The sequence below is a fragment of the Malania oleifera genome, chromosome 1, assembly GCF_029873635.1.
Source record: "Malania oleifera isolate guangnan ecotype guangnan chromosome 1, ASM2987363v1, whole genome shotgun sequence".
Taxonomy (NCBI): Eukaryota; Viridiplantae; Streptophyta; class Magnoliopsida; order Santalales; family Ximeniaceae; genus Malania; species Malania oleifera.
In genome coordinates, this window is record NC_080417.1 from 57,622,179 (window position 1) to 57,644,434 (window position 22,256).

Below are 22,256 nucleotides of genomic sequence, written 5' to 3' on the forward strand. Positions count from 1 at the left end.
TTCTAAGAAAAGCGGAATGATGCAATCAGCAGTCTTATTTTTTGCTTATATCAAGTGTTGCTATTTATGGTTGCTTAGGATATTTCTGTAATTTCTGAAATTCGGGGTTAAATTAGCATTGGGTTTTTTTTTTTTGAAACATTTAGGGTGTAATTTTGTGATGGGATTTATTTTTGTGGGGGCTCTAGAAGATAAGTGGATTTTAGAGGGGGTTATGTGCAAGATAGGAGTTGGCTTCTCTTGGAAGCTTCAAGCCTAGTATAAATAGGAGTCTTCAGCCACTTTTCTGAGAGATTTTCAGAATTTTATTTTTGAGAAAATTTTTCTCCAGTGCCCAGCTCAAAACCAGCTGGGGTTTGAAGATTTGGAGGGTTGGGTTTTGAGGAATTGATCCTGCGGTTCCTACCAATCCCTCCATCGCTGCTGAAGGTGTGAGAGGCTAGCAGAAAGCCACTGTTACAGCTCTGAAACAGTGCTAAGACAGGTACTGATTTGAGGGTTAAGTTGCTGTTGTGACTAAAATATATATTATTTGCTGAGCTGAAATTCACAGCAGTCATCTCTATTAGTTTATTGATTTAGTAGTTATTTGAGTCAAGAAAGGTTGCTAAAACACTACCCTGAAATCTCAGTCTTCACTTCTGAAAATTTCTACGGGGTGTGATCCCAAGAGGGGGGGTGAATTGGGTATTTTAAAAATTATGTGGAAGCTTAATCAATTTTCAGATTGATTTTCACAAATACTCCGACAGTATTCCCAGCAATTAAATCTATCAATATAGATATCTTTTACAGTGAAAGATTTTATTCACTGATTTGAACATGTGATCAACTACTCAATATTAACAATATTTACAGCAGTATTCTCAGCAGATTTCTATTAAAATAAATACGCTTAACTATAACAAGGTATTTGCAATGAGTTCAGCAAGTAATCAAACAACACAATGAAAATAATCTTTACAGCATTCACAGAAGATACATATCAATTTAAATATGCTTACAAATATGAAAGAGTAAGGGAAGAGAGCGACCCCAGATTTTTACAAGGTTTGTCGACTGTGCCTACGTCCTTGCCTCAAGCAACCTGCTTTGAGGATTTCACCATCCCTCCTTCAGTAGGCGGAGAAGCCTCTCTCTTTTAGTAGGCGGAGAAACCTTTTACAAACCCTCCTTCAATAGGTGGAGTCGTCTCTCCTTTACTTAGGTGGAGTTACCTCTCTCCTTTACTTAGCCGGAGTCGCCTCTCTCCTTCACTAGGCAGAGTCACCTCTCTCCTTCAATAGGTGGAGAAACCTCTCAAAAAAAGTCCCCTTTCGCTTATTACAAAGATGTAATCAAAGAACAGTTGTACAAGGTTTAGCTCTCTGAAAAGAGTAGATGAGTATACAATAAAACTCTAATACACTCTCAGAAGAAGTTTGCAATGAAGCTCAAAGAGTTTGCTAAGGTTTTCTGGTATTGAAAAACGGTAGGCTTTGAAAGAATGAACTCAGAAAAATTTTCAGCAGCAAACGGCACTGATCACATTCAATCTCTATGTTCTTTTGTATAATCGGTGTAATCAGTGTGTAAAACACGTTTAGGGTTAGCTATTTATATGACCTTTTGAATTATAGCCGTTGTGCGTGTTTTATGGCAAGTTAATTTAGAATCTGAGTGATTTTATAGCCGTTGCAAAGCTTATCGCGCGCGCTTCGGTCTACTGAAATTTATGTTTGGTCCCGAACCAATTAAATCTGAATTTCCAAAGCAGCAGTAGCCATTCGGTCGACTGAATCCTGAGGTTCGGTTGCCCGAGCTGCTGGGAAATTTCAGCCGTGATTTTCCTGAACACCCTTCAGTATTTGGATTATAACTTTTGCTAGAGAACTCCAAAAAGGGTGATCTAGGTATCAATAGAAAGTTAAGAAAAAATACCACAACTTTCGTGTTGGAGATTTTTGAAGATGGGAAGATATAGATAGAGAAAATCGCACATCAAAGCGACTGCAGAAAAAAGAAGGGGATTTGGAGAATCTTGTTTTGGGGTTTTTCATCACAAAAATGATTTTAGTCCTTTGAATTAACTTTTGACCTTGTAAAAATATTTTCCAAGATATTTTAAAAATACCTAAGGTACAACTAAGTCATCTAAGAGCTTCATCACAAAAATTCAAATGAGATGTACTTGCATGAAACCTAGTTTACAATACACATGATAAACGATTTAGGTCTTCATGTCCTTAAGCTCGGTCTTCATTCAAGCGTTATGTTTACAGCCATAAATGATTGTTGTGTATGCTTCATGGCTTTCCGTTTTGCATCTTCCATTGTGCTTTTATATTGTAATACGTGTATACACACTTCACGACACAATTAGATTCCTTGGTTTGTCATTATCAAAACGAGATTATGCCTTGTTAGGACAACAGATTTAGTAGTTATTTGAGTCAAGAAAGGTTGCTAAAACACTACCCTGAAATCTCAGTCTTCACTTCTGAAAAATTCTTGTTCTATTCCTTCACCTATTTGCATCGCAATGGGTCTTTTGATTTTATGGTGCATGTCTATCTTTTCTTGACTAGCTGTTTATTTTTTTGGTTCACATTTGCTTCTCTTTTGATCTTGGTTTTGAAGGTCTATGAGGAGCTTTGAGCCGTATTCTTTTATTGAAAAGGTTTTGTTTGATATGAAACAGGCTTTCTAGTTGCAGTGGTTTTTTATAATTTTTATAAGTTTGAAAAATGTTTTTTTGAAGCTTGAAATAAAAATTCTTGAAGGAGGAGAGGCAAAGAAAATTTTGATGTGACATATTGGTTGACAAATTAAGGGAATTGAAGTAAATAGAAGTTTTATTTGCTTAGTTTTTTTTTCCTATTACATTAGTTTTTTTTTTTCCTTCTTTTTTGCATTTCTTTCTTGAAGATTCCTCTTCCTGTGTGTTTATTCTCTCTTAACAAATTTCTTTTTCTGTACAAAAAAAAAAATTTGTGTCGTCAGCCTGAAATAAAATAAGATGCTTGGAAAGAGTGGACATATTTAAGGGGACAGTGCGTGTTCAAACTTCAAATGGACTTGCTAGTCGAGAATGGCATTTATGATTGGAAACTGACAACAGCCAATATAACCAGAGACTGGTTGCGCCTAGAAAAATTTCGGTGCCATAGGGGCATCTTGCCCCTTCTAGTAAAACTGTGCCACATAAGGTTGTGTAAGGTACAGGGCTTACCTGGACAGTTTTTGTGGAGGGTCATGGTACCTGTGGCATTCAAGTCTGTCTCTTGGGCCTAACCCATCCTGTGTTCTAGTTTAGAAAGGAATGTGCACATTTTTAAGGGGAAGAAAGTCACATGTTCTTTGCTATGGGAAAGGAGTCATTATTTCGCTTCACTTTGGTCTTTTGCAGCTGATGTTTTATCTTTTTTGGACTTCCAGCGTTATTGGAAAGCTCTTTCTTTTTTTTTTAATTGTAGTTTTTTCTTTTTGAATCGTAGGGGGATGATTTATTCTCCTTTTTGTACGTTTTTTTTTCTTTAATGAAATTAATTCGTTTTTTTAGTTAAAAAAAAGAGAAGAACACTTTCAAAACATTTTCTTTTGTATTTGATCCTTTATGTTTCTAGCAGTTTTATGCACGCTAATTTGTCATATTGATTCAGTCACAGATGTGCATTGCAGGGTTATTGTAATTTTCTCTCTGAAGATAAGTTGCTGAGAGCGGTAGAAGTTGGGCAGGTTATTTATTTCATTTTAATATTTTGCATAGTGTTCTATTCTGTTTTGGAAGTAGTAGTTGTTTATTTTGTTTCTTTCAGAAGTCAATACTCAGGCACCTCTTCTCTCAGTTGCTGTTTTTGCAGATTGTATAGATTTGCAATTCTGCACTAATTTTTTTTTGGGTATTATCTTTTTGATATTTATGGTACAGTTGAAATGTATTGTTATTTATTTTCTCGATGGTAAAAGTATGTTCAATCCGTAGTGCCTTGTTCCGTTTTTTATTATTTGTTTTTGCATATGAATAATTATTTTGAAATTTTTCTTGATGCAGCAGTGTACTTAAAATTTTGCTATCTGTACTCTATTAGTTTTGGCCTAGTCAGAAAGCTTAAAATTCTATTGGTTTTAATACTGGACTTATAGTTATAAAGTGTTATGTTTTTTGATTGTTCTTTTGCTAGAATTTGAGATTAAATTTTTGGAATTTCTGGTATGCAACAAATTTGTGGTGATTTATGTGAATAGATTGAGGGTTAGAGATTTCAAGAGGCTTGTGGATGAATCGGAATTGGTTAAAGAGGATTTTAAAATAGGATCAGTGGTTTGGCAGGTTGGTAATGGTGGGTAGGATGCAAATATGGGATTGAGATGTTCTTTTCACTTGGAGGTGTATTTCGCAGGTCTATTTTCTCCTTGTCAGGTATACCCACTTTGTTGTAGGTAACGTCTTCCATTCATTTTGGGAGTGCACACAGATGATTATTCTGTGGCTTTTTTTTCCTCATTTTTTTCCTTTTCTTTATTGGCTTCCCTTGTTGCATGGTAGAGTTATTTCTTCTTATACTAATTCTAATGGGGATGAGCTATCTTGAGATTTCCATTTTCATAGGTCTCTTAATTATAAGGTGGTAGGAGAGCTCTTTTATTTTGTTTGTTGGAGGGTTCTTGTCCTTCCAATAGAATGGGCTTTAAGTTGTAGCTTTTAGATTCAACAAGGGAGTTTTTTTTTCTAAATCTTTCTTCGAGGAGTTCACATGAGAACTTGCTCTTTCTGCTTCATTGTACTATTCAGATTTGGGAAGGCTAAAATCGCATCTAAGATTATGGTTATTATTTTAATTGGTTTTTCTTAATGGGGCTAAAACTAAAAATATGTTTTAGAGTAGGGGGCCTTCTAAAGCTTTATGTCTGGATGTATGTATTCTGTGTTTTGGCAGTTTGGAATCTGTTTTCATCTTCTTCTGCATTTCTCGTTTTATTTGAATTGGAATATAATTGTTTGGTTTTTTCCTTTTAGAGAGTTAGGTTTGCTAGGACTTGGTGGAGGATTTTTTGCCAATTTCCTATACAATATTTGTTAGGAGTAGTGATGATTTGATGTTGCATAAGTGTGGCCTTTTCTCCATTTGGGTTATATGGTTGGAAAAAGAATGGTTGTATCTTTAAAGGGGAAAAAGATGCCTTGGCCTACGGTTTGGGATAGGATTCAGTGTATGGCTTCATTATGGGCTTTTGCAGCTGGTTGTTTTGGAGGAACATGCTTTTCAAATTTACCACAGGACACGTTGGCTGATTTTTTTGATTTTAATTTTTACTTCTTTGCTCCTTTCTGTTCATAGTGAGATTTCTTATGCTCCTTTTTGTACGTTCTTTATTCTTCAATTAAATATCTTTTTTTTTTCTATGGAAAACAGAGAAAAAAGGATCAGTGTTTTTAGGGGTTCTGTTTCTCACAGCATACGGTGTGTAGGCGCAGAAATTTCAGAGGAAAAAATTTAACATACACACTTCAGTGTTCAAAGATCATATTATTGCTTAAATTTGAGTATAGGTAATTAGGTGCCCAATAATATTGCCTTGAAGGGAAGGTGGTTATGGCATTTTCTTTTTCTATCCATCCCTTTTGGAGAAAGGTAATTGATGCAGGTTTGGGCTTCAGAAGAATGGGTGGGATGATAACCTTCCCAACTATTGCACATCTCTCTTTCCTCTTCTGGCCTCACTTGCTAAGAGGCTTGAAGGAATTCAGAGGAGGTTCCTATTGGGGAGTGTGGAAGTGGACTTCAAATTCCACTTTGTCAAATGGGGCATGATCAAACAACCCATTTGTGTGGGAGGTTTGGGGCTGAAGACCCTTCACACTTCAATAAAACGCTTCTTGGGAAATGGTTGTTGAGATTTATGAAAGAGAAAGACCATCATTGGCGGGGTATCATTGCTTTCAGATATGGGTTGGAGCATGATGAATGGATTACTCGGCTGGGCAGAGGACGATATGGTTTACAGGTGTGGAAATTTATCTGGAAAAGCTGGGTTGACTTTTTCCTTTTATCATATTTCAAGTGGGGAATAGGGACAATGTCTACTTTTGGAATGATGTGTGGCATGACAGGAGGCCTTGAGTGCTTTATTTCCTTCCATTTACAAGTTGGCCCGCGATAAGGAAGATCTCATCAGTCATCTCCTTCAAATTTCAGAGCTGGGGATCTTCTGGAAGGTTCCCTTTCTCAGAAATGTGGAAGATTGGGAAATCTACCGTCTCATTAATTTTTATAGCCTTCTCTACATCTTTCAACACGAAAAATAATCGCTCAACCAAAGTGGACCATTGAAAAAAATGAGATCTTCTCTGCCAAATGCTTCTACAGGAAGCTCTGACCAATTGAAACAAACCACAGCAATCTCCCTTGGACTTACATTAGGAATATGGCTGCCCCTACAAAGGTAGCTTTTCTTGTGTGAGAGGCAACGCATGCTAAGATCTTAATCCCAGCAATTTGCAGAAAATGGCGCTGATCATCGTCAACAGGTGCTCCTTTTGCATGGCTGATGCAGAATTAGTTGAGCATATCTTTTTTCATTGCCCCTGGTCAAGAAGCCTTTGGAATATGGCTCTAACCATGATCAGACAAAGGTGGGTTACTGCCAGTTTGGTGGGAGGGGAACTCTGGGCGTGTAAAGGGATTTGGGCAACCAAGAAGAAGAGTGCTTCGTCTCTCATCCCTTTTGCAATTTTCTGGTGTGCTTGGAAAGAAGAAACTGGAGTTTTCAAAAACTCTCTCACAACGCTTCAGACTAGTAAAGAGCAATGGATTATTGCGGTTTCCAGCTGGCATAATAGGATTGTAGTAAATGATCGTAATTTAATTTTAGGTTTTTGTGACATTCTGCAGGAGGGATGACAGTGTGTGTATTCTGAGTTGGCGTCTCCTTGATGCCCTCTTAATGAAAAAAAAAAAAAAAGTTTAATACTATATGTAATGATATAAAATAATATTATACCATTACATATAAATGTTATAATGATGTTAATTAAAATTAACATATATTAGTTTAACAAAATCCAACAGAAATCACTAGCCACCTTAAGCAAAACTTGAACTGCTTTTCTTATTTTCATAAAAATATTTCATAATTTACTATTTTATTTTCACTCTAGAAAAAGTATTATTTGAAGTTGGTGTATTTTTGTCTTAGTGTGTGTTTATATTATTATTATTATTATTTTCATTTTTTAGGAACAAGATAAGATAACTTGTTAGCTTGTGAAACAGTGAATGAAATGATTATATATACAATGCACTCAATGAATGACCAGAAGGCTAAAAGTGGTGCGGTGGCTAGCTGCTAGACTTTCTTCCCATGGGTCTTGAGTTCAACCCAGCAGTTTGATTAACATAATTTTTTTTTTTAACGCAAATAAATGGGTTGGCGGCCCTCCTTCTCCTCTGGTTCAGACTGGTTCATCTGGGTCAATCTCGGTTTTGGTAAGTTGATTGGACCATCCTGGTGGCCAGTTCCTATTCAACTGGGTTGGGCTGGCCAGTCCGGTTTGGGTTTTCAAACCATTTTCCGGATAATGTAAAAGGATTCCTTGGAAATTTGTTTTACAAAGGTCAACTTCAACACCCTCCCCCCCCCCCCCCCAAAACACAAGAAATGGTTGGTAATGGGGAGAATTCCTTTTTTGGGAAGATCTTTGAGTTGGAGAGGCTCCTTTGGCCTAAGTGTATGATGTATATCCTAGTCTCATTAGTTTATCTACTCATGATCCTTTGATTTTTAATTTTTTCTTCTTAATTCAGGTGGGCATGCAGTCATGGGATATTCACATTGTGTGGAATTTAAATGAGATATATGAATAATTTTAATCTTTTTTTTGAATGTGCTTGATTCTTTTCATACTTTTTAAAGATTTCAGAAAATTCATTAATGAAAGAATAAAGAAAATTATAGTGGAAGGAGGATAAGACATGCTTGGAAAAAATGAAAAGACTACATCAACCTTTCCTATGAATATTCGACAGTGAAAGATCCTCAAAACTCCCAAAAAAATGAGCCCAAAAAACAATGACGACAACAACGACAACAACAAGCCTTAAGTCCCACTAGGTGGGGTCGGCTACATGAATCCTTGTCGTCCAATTCACTCAATTGAGAGTGTTTTCCTCTATTATGTTAAGGGCTATTAAATCATTTCTCACTACATTCTAAATTATTTTAGGCCTAACCCTACCATTTTTCTTGTCGGAAACAATAACTAACTCACTTCTCTGCATAGGTGCTCTATTAGGCCTGCGTTTCACATGCCCAAACCGTCTAAGCTACCCCTCCCTTATCTTGTTTTCAACTGATGCTATGCCTAAATTATTGTTTATATGCTTGTTTCTTATATTATTCTTTAATATTAAACCACTCATCCACCTTAGCATTCGCATTTCAACAACTTTTGCTTTTTGTACATGTTTCTTAGTTGCCTAACATTCTGAATTATAAAACATAGCTGGCCTTGTACCATATTTATAACTTTCCTTTTAATTTTAATGGTATTCTACGATCACACAACACACTTGACGCACTCCTCCATTTTACTCAACTTGTTTTAATTCTATGTACTACATCTTCTTCAATTTCCCCTTCAAATTACATGATAGATCCAAGATATCTAAATCTATTGGTGCTATTAATCTCTTGATTATCCAGTTTAGTCTTCTCTCCATTGCTACTCCTTACATTACTGATATTACCTCCTTGTCCTAAATCCTTTAAACTCTATTGTGTTCTCCAAAGTTCTAGCTTAGATTCTATTTCGCTCCTATCATCATCAATCAAAATGATATCATCTGCAAACAACATACACCAAGGGATCCTATTTTGGATATTCCTAGTAAGTTCATCAATTACTAAAGAAAAAAATTAAGGACTTAAATTAGAACCTTGATGTACAACTATTGTGATAAGAAAATCTCTAGATCCCCTTCTTATAGTCTTAATGCTAGTCACAACTACATCATACATATCCTTGATGACCTTAGTATATCTACTGCAAATGCCTTTCTTTTCTAAGACCCAACAAAGAACTTCCCTAGGTATTCTATCATATGCTTTCTATAGGTCAATAAAAGCCATATGCAAGATCCACTTCTTTTCCGTAAACTTTTCCACTAAACTTCTTAAAAGATAAATAGCTTCTGTTGTTGATCTGCCCACCATAAAACCAAATTGATTTTGTGAAATCTTCGTTTCTAGTCTTATTCTATGTTCAATTACTTTTTTTCATATTTTCATCGTATGACTTATAATCTTAATTCCAAGATAGTTATTGCAGTTTTGAATATCGCCTTTGTTTTTATACAATGGTAGTAAGGTACTAATGTACTTTTCCTCCATTCTTCTGGCATTTTCTTGGTTTTTATAATAGTGTTGAATAGATTAGTTAACTAAATAATTGCTTTATCCCCTAAACATTTCCAAACTTCAATTGGTGTTTTATCTGGTCCTATAGATTTCCTACTTTTCATATTTTTAATGCCATCTTAACTTCAAGGACTCTAATTTTGCGAATAAATCTCCTATTTTTAGTCTTCTCTTTATTTGTCACTTCCACATTCAATATTTCATTTTTGATTTCATTAAACAACTTATCAAGGTACGTTCGCCACCTCTCTTTTATGTCTTCTTCTCTAATTAAGAGATTATCATTCTCGTCCTTTGTACATTTTACATCACCTAAATCTTTGCATTTTGTTTCTGTAGCTCTAGCAAGTTTATAAATGTCTTTTTCTCCTTTTTTTTTGTATCTAGTTTAGTATATAAAGTATCATAAGCTCTTTTTTTAGCTTCCCTAATAGCCTTTTTTGCATTCTTTCACGCTACTTTATATCTTTCAAGATTTTCTATATTTCTACACTTACCAGTTTCTTTTTGTCTTAGTGAATTTTTGGACTTCTTGATCCCACCACTAGTTTATTTACTACCTGAGTATCTTCCTTTGGGCTCACCTAAAACCTCTTTTGCTATCCTTACTATAGAATTAGCCATTTTATTCCAAACAATATTTCCATCTACCTTATAACCTATTGTCCAATCACACTCTCTTTGATCATTTTATTGTTAAATTTTATTACATTATCTCCCCTCAAGTTCCACAATCTAGTCCTCTTGTGTTGATTTATGCTACTCCTTTTTCATTTTTAATATGTATATTTAATATTTCATCTTGGAAGTGAACTCTAGCATCATTTTCTCATTAGTCATTCTAACTTCCTTAGTTGAAGCAAATAAAAGTCAAGGTCTGGTCGAATCGATTTTGCCGGTGCCTTGTTTGGGTATCCATCCATTACTCTAAATCTTTTCCCATTACGTAGCTTGATGGGGGGGGGGGGGGTGAGGAATAACAAGATACTTCAAAACAAATTTCTAGGGCCTCACATAGGTAGCAATTGTAGTCTCCTTGGTATTCTAACCAATCTTATGAATATCATATTTGCTCTTGCTAACCTAATGTCACGAGGAGTTAAGACTCTGAGGGTAACCTTTGTAACCATTTACCTATTAAAGAGTTGTTTGTAAAAACCACATTTCCAAGCCTCATTCCCCCCTTATATTTAGTTCTCCTAACAACCCTCCTATCTATGAAAGTGATCCCTCTTGTGCTCCCCAAAATGGGACCCGAAGAAGTCTCATCTAACTTCATCAAATTCCTGGCAGTCTTAAATATCTTAACAAAAAAAAAAAAATAAAAAATTATAAATGTGATATTAGGGAGAGAGATGGACTAGTGAGTGTAATCCTATGTCCCGACAAGAGATAAGCCTTCTTCCACACACCACAAAGGTCCAAAAGCCTTATTAACCAACACCATATCATGGAACCCCAATTGTCCATTTTGTAGGCTTTCTCAAAATCTAATAAAAAATCATGCTCTTTTACACTGCAAAGAAGAGTTTGACCCAATGCTTTACTTCTGCCCTAGTTGATCCTGATTCGACATTAGAAGTATATTGATTTTTCCCCAATAACCGAACGCTTTTGTCTATAAATACTGCATATTTGATTCCATCCATAAATTTTCTTCCTACATGCTGGATCATGTATATAACTATATATAATATACAGATATATCCGCTCTATAGATTCACACCTGATATTTAGCTATAGATAGTGATAGTATCAACTCCTACAACCATGTTCTATTCAGGGGAATAAAAAGAAATATAGAAATTCTCTTTTGGGGATTTGGAGAGATGACCAAGTGGTTGATAGCTCCGGTCTTGAAAACTGATATAGTTCATTCGGGATTCTCAAATTTTTTGAATGAAACATCAATTCACATTTCAGTTCGGATTGTTATTTTGATTCAATGGAAGAGTAACGTAGTAAGTTGTAATTTTGATTCAATAGAAGAGTATAAAAGAGTAAAGTAGTAAGCCAATCATATTTTTTTTTCCTGGTTCTAAGGCTTGTAGTTCTAGTGGTTGACTCAGCTCTTTCAAATTGTTTCTCATTGTTAAGAAATGGTAACAAAGATAAAATACGAGCTTTTTAACACCATATCAAGGAACCCCAATTTACCATTTCATAGGCTTTCTCAAAATCTAATAAAAAATCGCGCTCTTTTACACTCCCCTCCTCACATCCTTAACCACCTCATTTGCTATGAAGTACCAAGATAGAATCTAAGATTGGTCTCTCTTTAAAGTATCCAAATCGAACCATAGAAACTGTTAAAGATATCCATTGTTGGCTCACAACTGAACCATTTAATCTACCATGGTGTTACAGCTGGTTACTAGGAGATCCTGGGTGCTAGTCTTGTTGCCTGCATTTTTTGTGAGGAATTTAAAAGTAATGGGTGATCTATCGTTTGTTTATCTCTTCACGTGCTGTTGGGCTGCACGTGCAGGTGAGTATTAAAGCTCTATATACATTGTTGGTTTACAACCTAACAACTTCAGATTTTACGTGAAGTGGTAATCTAATAGAAACTATATCCCCCTCCCTAAGTCTCCTTGACAAAACAGTATCTTATAACTGCTGGTCGCAAGACTTATTGGCCGAAAATTCTTCACTCCCTTGATATCTCCTTTTTAGGAATGAGAGTGTTGAAAGTAGAGTTAATACTTTTACACACTACCCCATTCCTGTGGAACTACCCAAAAAACCTTGTAACATCATCATTCAGTGCTTCCAAATTAGCTTTGGAAAAAGCCATTGTAAAACCATCTGGTCCTAGGCATGGTCTTAAATTTCCACAAAACTGTCGAAATTTACGATTTCCGTCACCCTCGAAATCAAAATGGCTGTCGATTTCCGTCTTGCATAATTTCCGTCGAAATCTCAACGAATCATCCGAAATTTATCGAAACCTCGAATTTTTAGCGAAATTTATCGAAACCTTGAGAGTGAAGTGAAATTTCTCTTTTAATTTATTTTATTTAAACAAAAGGTTATCACAAGTGCTTTTGAAATTATATGAAAAAATAAACTTAAGAGTAATATTTTATTTAACCATTCATGTCTAAATTATCAATATTTGTATAATAAATAATATTTAAATGTTTTATGAATTTCATTTGCATTAACTAAATATGTTTAATGTACATAATCTTACAAACATGTTTGATACACGTACTATTTTACAACTTTTCCACCTCATACAAAACATAGTTGTATTTAATTTGTAATATATTAGTCTTAAAACTTATATTTTTATGTTTGTTAACCATTTCTAAAGTGTCACAAAGAATTCCATGCTTTACTACTAGTTTTCGCTATTTTTTCAAATTGAAATCGAAATCAACATCGAAATTGAAATTTCCGTCGAAATTTCCGTACTTTTGGAGCTTCAAAATTTGAGTCGAAATCGAAATTTAAGACCTTGGTCCTGGGGCTTCGTTTATATCCATGTCAGATATTTCCCTTCTAACTTCCTTCATATAAGAAGGCCTCTCTAGCTAATTTGCAGCCTCTTCCCAATGGGTTTCCGATCAAGCTCGTCCACCGTCACCCTATTTTGACATTCCTTATTGCAATTTAAAGAAACTAATGGTCTTCTACTGAATTGCACATGATGCTTCAGCATTCTTCCTCAATCTAACTCCAGGTCTTTGACGAGACTCTTCCCCTCTTGCCATTAGCCACCCTATGAAACAATCTATAATTACGGTCCCTTCCTTAACCAAATGAAAGATCAATTTTTGGTGCCAACTCCTCTCTTCCCATGACAACATTACCTCCAACTAAGTACAATGGTGAACCCTATTTGTTCTCTCGACAACCGCACTGATCTGATGTGTCTAGGATAATCATAACAATAAGAATATTGCTTTTATTCTCCTTGACATTTCCAAACTCCATTTTGTTATTTTTGTCAAACTTCAATTTTTTCCTCACCTTGAATGCTTCGCAGCATGATCATGGTGCTCTTTTCACCAGTCTTGAATCTTGTTTCAATAGGAAGGGTGTGACAATGACATTTTCTTCAACCTAGGAGTCGAAACCAATTGAATGGAATCGGAATCAAAGAGAATCAGATAATTATTGTATATGGGCCTAACCCACACCTCTTGTGTGATCTTTTGGATAAAATCTTCCCAATCATTCATGAAAAGGAATCTATTTATGCTTGACAAGGCTTGTCTTTCCTTAGAAGCCATCCAAGTGAAAAAACCATTATTAGAGGGCACATTTGAGGCCACACTCCTAAACAAAAGAATCTAATTTCCTTGTAGAACTATTAACCCTCAAACTACTAAACTTCTCCCTTAAGGATTAGATAATATTGAAATCAGCACCCGTTACCCAGCTTGGATTACAATGTCGAAGGCTAATTCTTGAAAAAATCTATTACGCCAATAGAATTGAGTAGGACCGTACAAAGAGTTGATCCATCAATCTCTAACACCCCTAACCTATACTAGGATTTGTAAGGAAAAATACCCTAATTACAATCTTAATTGAGTAGGATCGTGCAACAATGTTTTAAAAGGCGTTCGTGAGGCGCATCCATGGTCTTAAATTTTCACGAAATTGTCGAAATTTCCATCGAAATTTTTGATTTCTGTCACCTTCAAAATCGAAATGGCACTTGATTTCCGTCTTGCGTAATTTCTGTCGAAATCTCAATGAATCATCCGAAATTTATCGAAACCTCGAAATTTTAGCGAAATTTGTCGAAATTTATCGAAACCTCGAGAGTGGAGTGAAATTTCTCTTTTAATTTATTTTATTGAAACAAAAGGTTATCACAAGTGCTTTTGAAATTATATGAAAAAATAAACTTATAGTAATATTTTATTTAACCATTCATGTCTAAATTATCAATATTTGTATAATAAATAATATTTAAATGATTTAAGAATTTCATTTGCATTAACTGAATATGTTTAATGTACATTATCTTACAAACATGTTTGATACACATACTATTTTACAACTTTTCCACCTCATACAAAACATAGAAGTATTTAATTTGTAATATATTAGTCTTAAAACTTATATTTTTATGTTTGTTAACCATTTCTAAAGTTTCACAAAGAATTCCATGCTTTACTACTAGTTTCCATTATTTTTTCAAATCGAAATCGAAATCGAAATTTCCATCAAAATTTCCGTACTTTTGGAGCTTCAAAACTTGAGTCAAAATCGAAATTTAAGACCTTGGGTGCACCTGAGGCATTTTGAGCATAAAACACCCTAAGGCGTAACTTGAAAGGCATAAATCCTCAAATGCGTACGCCTCAAAGGAGAAGGCGTACTCCTCAGGAAAAAAGTCAGCCTTGTACTCCTCATATGGGAAGCCGTACGCCTTTTGAAGATTTAAAATATTGAAAAAAAAAGTAACAACCTGATAGGGCTTTGATGAGCGTCAGTTCTTTCCTCCAAGATTCTGTATCTCTTCAACGACTTCTCCAGCTTCTCGTCTCTCTCCGATGAGTCAATGGCTTCTTCTGATGTTCGTCTCTCTCCAACGACCCCTTTGGAGCTCTCGTCTCTTTCCAAGCTTGCGTGTGGCTCCGAAGATCCCTCTAGCTTCTTGTCTCTCTTCGACAAGTCAACGACTCCTTCCAACCTATGATCTGCCTTCGACGACCCCTTTGGACGTCTCATCTCTCTTTGACGACCCATTCGGACCTCTCGTCTTTCTCTAGCGACCCTCTACAGCCTATCGTATCTCTCTGCAACCCCCTACAACCTTTTTGCTTCGGGATTTCTTCTCAGTCTGAGTTCTTTGCTCGAACTAATTCTAGTATTCAACTCGCGCTCTCTCTAGTGTTGTTCGTTGCAGAATCCCACGAAACTCTCTGCCAGTGTCTCTAAGACTCAAGGTAGCTGCAGCTGCTTTTGATTTGTTTTGGTTTTCACTTTTCATTTTTCAATTTTTCAGTTTTTATTTCCTGCTGCAGCTGCTTTTTCTCTTCATTTTTTAATGTTATGGCTCATGTTTTTTTTTGAACATGTATTGTTTGACTTTGTTAGCTAAAATTGGCCTATATGATATTTAAAAGTTATGTTTTTATTTTTTTCTCCATTATTCTAAAATTTTTCTCATGTTTTTGCTACATATAAATTTATTTTATTTATTAATTACTCTAAAAAATACAGTCCTAAGATGCTTACGCTTCAACACCTTATGGCTTACGTCTCGCCTTATGCCTTTGCCTTTTAAAACATTGTCGTACAAAGAGTTGACCCATCAATCTCTAACACCCCTAACCTCTACTAGGATCTATAAGGAAAAAGACCTTAAATTACAATCTTTTAACATCCCTAGTCTAGTGTCCCAAGCCACTAATTGGCCCCCAAAGGTCGTTGAAAAAGGAAATGATGCTCAATATTTGAACCTGGAGTCCCAAATACTCCTAAAGAGCTGCATTAATCTAACCTCACGCAAAAAAAAAAAAAAAAAGTCTAGACTAACTTTTTTGACCAATCCTTGACTTCCAAATCTCCCTTGTACCTCTTAACATTCGATGATAAAATCTTCATGTAAAGTCATCATTGACCCCTGAACTTCTGCTCCTTTAAGTCCCTTCCAATAATTGATTGAGGACGCCAATCTAACCAATTCCCTATTTAATTTATTGGATTTTCTTCTCTCCCCAGCACCCTCTTTTTGTATTCCAATCTCATCTCTAGAAAGAACTTGTCAAGGAGTTCTTGGGCTTCCATGTTTTCTTTCTTACCCCCAAAAAGGTCAATAGTTTTAAGCATCCGTTCAATTTTTAACTTCTTATGGAACTTTGGCAATTATAGGTTAGTGTGATAGGACAAATGGCTGGGTGATATGCCTTAAGGAGTTGCACTATTCCCTTTCTTGGCTTTTGGAATGTCATTCCCGTGGTCTCTATTCACCTTGTTTGAACTAGAACAAAACTCGGCTGAAGGAGAAGAAGTGTTTTGCGGAGACTCCTGGACTTGTTTCTGGTCACTTGTGTGTGGATGATCCTGCTACAATGGTAGACATTCAGCAGATTTAAGTATTGGCTTCAGTTTGATGGTGGCAGTGGCAATTAGGGTTTAGATATCAAAAACCATGCTCTGATACCATGTTAAAATATTGGGTAAAATGGAAGATCTCAGCACAGTGGTAGGTCTTTTATTTAGTTATGATATATGCCAAGTTCATGACAATGACCATATTGCCCTTAATAACTCATGCTTACTAACACTTCAATAACACACATTAGCAATGTTTTAAAATGCGAAGGCGTAAGGCGAGACGTTTAACCCCTCAAAAGGCGAGGCGTAAGCCTTAAGGCGTTGGTGCATAAGCGTTTAGTGAATTTGTTTTTTAAGATAAAAATTTGTTAAATAAATTATATATATTTAAATTAAGTAAAAATTACGAACATCACAAATGTAGTATAGAAAAGAAAAAATAGATGTACTTTGCTAAATACTTGTTGGCCATTCAAAAATTGTTAACTTGAATACATGACATAAATCATGACAAGAGATGTTCTACCATTACAAAGTTCAAACTATTTTCATGATGTAAGAGACAACTCTCAATTATTTTGGAAAGGTTGAGGTTCAAGAGTTTTAGAAATAAACTCATATTATGGCATTCCTTTTATACAAACATGTTAAAATTTTCTAACCAATTCTAACTTGAGGATCACACACCCAAAATGTGTAAGCCTCAACTAAAAAGGCACAAAAAGCATGCTTTTCGTAAAAATGTGTAAGTCTCTGCGTGTAATGCGTTAGACTTTTTGGAATTTGGTATTTGAGATTGAGCCTTAAGCATGCCTTGCCTTGAGGCGAGCCTCGATTGAGCCTTTTAAAACGCTGCACATTAGTAGTAGTAAGTAATAACAGTATTTAAACTTGGATCAGGCTCAGCGGGGTCATAGTATGGATTGAGTTATAATGCTAGACCAACGATGCTGCAAATAGGGGTTGACCCTGTTGAACCCTGGTGACTTGGCTGGAGCTGGTGAACCACTTATCCTTTGTTGCTGCTGTAGGGATTAGAAGCTCTAATCTAAGTAGATGGCAAAAACTTGCAAATCCCAACAAAACCGACTTTTTGGACAATTTTTGAACAAATCATGGACAAACACACATATGGGCAATTCACTTGACAATTTTATGGAAAAATATGTATATGAATTTATCAAACCTTTAAATCTTTTATGCTTGAGTAAATTTTTAATCAAATAAATTATTCTTTCTCACTATTTTTTAAGATTTCTTTGAGTCTTACTACTATTCAGTAATATTTTATAAATAATGGGGAAGGTGGTACAAAATTAGTCCTAGTTATTATTAATTGTTTAAGGCTTTGATACACCAAAAGGTGATTATATCTTTTTTTTTAATGTCTTTGTAATGCGTACATACAGACACGCATAATATATATTTACATCATGCTGACATCACTAATTAGGCCTAACAGTCTTACCGGTCTGTCTAATGTGATGTTTTCATCAAGTTGATCCCTGGTTTTGGTTTTAAAACCTTGTTTATGGCAGTTACTATTGGTCACAACAATTTCTTTCAATCGGCCTCGGATGATTGGTTAATCATAATGTTCAGGAAATGAAAAAAAACCAGAAGGAAATAATATGAGGGCAAACAAAAATGTTTCTATGGTCTTTCAATCACTATGGCTTCTTTTGAAGCCTTTTTTGGTAGTATGTGAACCGAAGTTAGATGGTTTATGAGTGGCGATAGTTTGCTACTGATTGATCTGTATATATATACATATATATAATCAAGGCTAAATACTTGTGTCCGAATCTAGTTCTATGATTGTGTGCTTGAGTAATAGCTTGCATGAGATATTTCTTAGGAACAAAATCAATACAATTTACATGGAATCTAATGATACTCTGGTGTTTAGACAAATTTATTTGTGGAACTTATTTGATAGAATTAAGCTATTGCATTTTGGTGTATAGGCTTTTTGATCAATCATTCGACAATAGGACACTGCTTCACTGCTATTATGAAAATGTTGAGGACCAGAGGCAAATTTGAGAATCTTGCTGTTGATGGACCTCTTGTTTTCTTTTATCTTTACATCAGTTGCTCCTATATCTCTGGCAGCTAGTGTTTTAGTTTTGATTTTTGTGTGGGTGTGTTTGTGTTTGTGTGTGCGTGCATGTGTGCGTGTATGTGCGCCCTGTGGGTGTGTGCCCCTTCTTTCCCGCCTTTCTGCCTTTCTGTCTGTCTTTGACTCACATTTATAACTGAATGTGGGAAAGAAGGAACTGAATGTACAATTGTTGCAGTTTTCTACAAGTGCTCAGAAACATAAATTGAATCGTTATTTTCCTCCTTATTTCCAAATAACAGGATGCAGTACGGGCAATTTGCAGTGAGGTGGAGACGTTAGTTAAGAAGTGTGGGAAACCAAAAATGATTGATGCAATCAAGTTACCTCCTCCTGAGCTATATAGGCACGTTGAAGTATGTTTTTCAACTATCCTTTTTGTTAAAGAAGATCATGCTGCCTTTTTGTTAACTATTTCACGTTTTTTTTTTTTTGTCTTTTGGATCCATGTTTAATTTTGCATTTATATTCATTGCGTTTCTTTCCACCTGTAAGATTTTAGTAACTTATTAGAGCAGCTGGTATGTTGTTACATTGAAATCCAGTTACCAGCTATGTTAGTGGAGCTAATTTAGTGAGTTCTTATAGATCCATTTTCCTTTTATTTATAAATGTATCATATTAAATTCACTAGAGCTGGAATTTCTAATGCTAAATTTGAAACAAAGTTTGATATTTTTGAAAATATGCTACTGAACATGTGTGCTTTATAATGTTGGCTATATAACTGGAAATTAGAAAAAAGAAAAAGAAGCCTATGAATAAATTGACACTGTATAGCATGCACCATTTTTATTTCTGTTATATTTTCACTTGTTTTGATTTTTTCTTTTTTTTCCCTTTAAAAGTGAGGCCATTTCTAGTTTTAAGTTCTCAGCATGTTCCTCATTATTCATTTGTACTATGTACTGTGCTATCTTTATGCAATTTTTAGGGTGTTCAATTACTTGAAGGAATCTTCTGTGAGATAAAAAAGGTTCAGAAGTGATATTCTGGTTGATGGGACTTGGGAGATACACACACACCTGGACGAGCAAACTGTGCAGATGTGCATGTGGTTGTGCCTTAGTGTGTAGAATTTTAATGGCTTTGATGCAGCACGATTCAAGGTCTCAAATTTCAATTTCGACTATGATTTTGAAACTCCAAACAGAAATTTTGATGTGAATTTCGATTTCAATTGGAAATTAGTAGTAAAGCATGGAATTCTTCTATGAAACTTTAGAAATTATGTAACTTTTAGGGTTATATTGCAAGTTAAATATATCTTTGTTGTGCATGAGGTGCAATAGTGGTAAGATAATAATAAAATTTGTATAAGATATATTTGGTTAATATAAATGTAATTCCTAAATCAATTTTATATTATTATTTATACAAATAAGGATAATTTAGACAAGAATAATTAAACATTGTTATAAGTTTAATTTTTCATATAATTTTAAAAGTCCTTATATTTGTTTCAGTAAAAAAAATAATGAAGATTAAGGGAGAAATTTCACATTTGAATTCCAAGGAAATTTCATTATATAGTTAAAATTTTGACAAATTCCGCTAAAATTTGAAGATTTTGATAAATTTCAGCTGATTCATTGAAATTTCAATGGAAATTATGTGAAATAGAAATCAACTGGAATTTTGTTTTCGAGGGTGGTGGAAAATGGAAATTTTGACAATTTAGTGGAGATTTAAGACCATGGGTACAATAGAGGGGAGAAAAAACAGAAACCAATTATCTAATCTAGTTCAGGTCATTCAGATTTGGAGGTCTTAGTGCCCTGAACCTCTGACACCATGTTACAAATCTGAAATAAACTGAATATTTAATAAAGAAAGTACCGCACCTAGGGTTAAAGAAGGAGAAGAAGGAAAGCTGAAGAGGAAAAATGAAGAGGAGAGGGAGAAACAGCATTCAGAAAAACCGTGTTGTTGTTTATAGCTCTCTAGGTTTGCCATCATTTTATTAGGAGGCGTGAAAAGATGCAAAAAAGGCCGTTAGTGAAGTTAAATATAGATCATTTAATAGTTTGTATGATAGATTAGATACAAAAGAAGGGAAAAGTGATATATTTAAACTTGCTAAAGCTAGAGAAAGGAAGAGTAGGACTTCGGAAATGTAAAATGTATAAAAAGTGGGGATGATATTGTCTTGATTAAGGACGAAGACATTAAAGAAAGACGACGAAGTTACTTTAGTAAGTTGTTTGATGAAAACCAAATAGAAGACTTAAACTTAGAATTGTCAAATGAGGAAAAGACTAAAAATATGAGATTATTCGCAAAATTAGAGTTAACGAAGTTAGGTTTGCACTAAAAAAAATGAAAAATGGGAAAGTTATAGGACCAGATAACATCCCAATTAAGGTTTGGAAATGATTAGGTGATAACGGAATTATATGGTTAACTAATTTATTTAATACAATTATAAAAACTAAGAAAATGCTACATGAATGGAGGAAAAATACTTTAATACCTATATACAAAAATAAAGGAGATATTCAAAGTTGTAATAACTACCGTGGAATTAAACTTATGAGTTATACAATGAAATAATGAGAAAGGGTAGTTGAACAAAGATTAAGGTTAGAAACAAAGGTCCCAGAGAATCAATTTGGTTTTATGCCTGGGAGATCTACCACAGAAGCTATATATCCTTTACGAAAATTAATGGAAAAGTATAGGGAAAAGAATAGGGACTTGCATATGATATTTATTGACCTAGAGAAGGGATATGATAGGATACCTAGGGAAGCTCCATTGTGGGTTTTAGAAAAAAAAGGTGTATGTAGTAGGTATACTGATGTCTTTAAGGAATTGTATGATGAAGTAATGACTAGTGTAAGGACTGTAGACAGAGAAACTAGAGAATTTCCAATCACCATAGGTGTACATCAAGGATCTGCTTTGAGCCCTTATCGTTTTGCTTTAGTGATTGACCATCTGACTAAGAGTATTCGAAACGAGGTCCCATGGTGTGTTGTTTGCAGATGATATTGTATTAATTGATGAAACTAGGGACGGAGTAAAGACTGAGTTAAAATTATGGAGAGAAGGTTTGAAATCTAGAGGTTTTAGGATAAGTAGAACTACGACAAAATATATGAAATGTACATTTAGTAATGGTAGGTAGAATGTTGGAGACAAAGTTAAACTTGATGAAGAAGAAATAAATAACACTTGTGGATTTCGATACCTTGGATCTATTATGCAAGCTGAAGGAGATTTTGAAGATGATGTAATGCATAGAATTAAAGTAGGTTGGGTAAAATGGAGAAGTGCTTCAAGTGTTCTTTGTGATCGCAAAATACCCTTAAAATTAAAACGGAAGTTTTATAGGACAGTTATAAGACCAGCTATGCTATATGGATTAGAATGTTGGGCAACAAAGAAACCGAATATCCAAAAAGTAAAAGTTGCCGAGATGAGAATGCTTAGATAAATGAGTGGTATAACATTGAAGGATAAATTAAGGAATGAACATATTCGCGGTAAGTTAGGTGTAACTCCTATAGAAGATAAAATAAGGGAGGGACGACTTAGATGGTATGGACACTTGCAACATAGGCCACATGGTGCGCCAGTGAGGAAGAGTGATTTAATTACTGTTGGGGGGGGGGGGGGGGGAGGGGGGTGCAATAGAAGGGGTAGGGGTAGATTTAAAATAACTTGGAAGGATATATTGAGTAAGGATTTAATGTCCCTGAATCTG

At 34.9% G+C, this 22,256-nt stretch overlaps 1 protein-coding gene across 6 annotated transcripts in view; it reads left to right on the forward strand.

Annotated features, from left to right (window-relative positions):
- The window catches only part of LOC131166068 (probable polyribonucleotide nucleotidyltransferase 1, chloroplastic), a 168,915-nt gene that overhangs the window by 67,703 nt on the left and 78,956 nt on the right, over nucleotides 1-22,256 (forward strand). For 5 of the 6 annotated variants that reach the window (XM_058124322.1, XM_058124305.1, XM_058124314.1 and 2 more), the window contains exons 8-9: nucleotides 3,661-3,717; nucleotides 18,790-18,903. In XM_058124322.1, the coding sequence (XP_057980305.1) occupies nucleotides 3,661-3,717; nucleotides 18,790-18,903 (171 nt within the window). The remainder of the gene's footprint in view (nucleotides 1-3,660; nucleotides 3,718-18,789; nucleotides 18,904-22,256) is intronic. The other variant, XM_058124345.1, reaches the window with a different exon arrangement.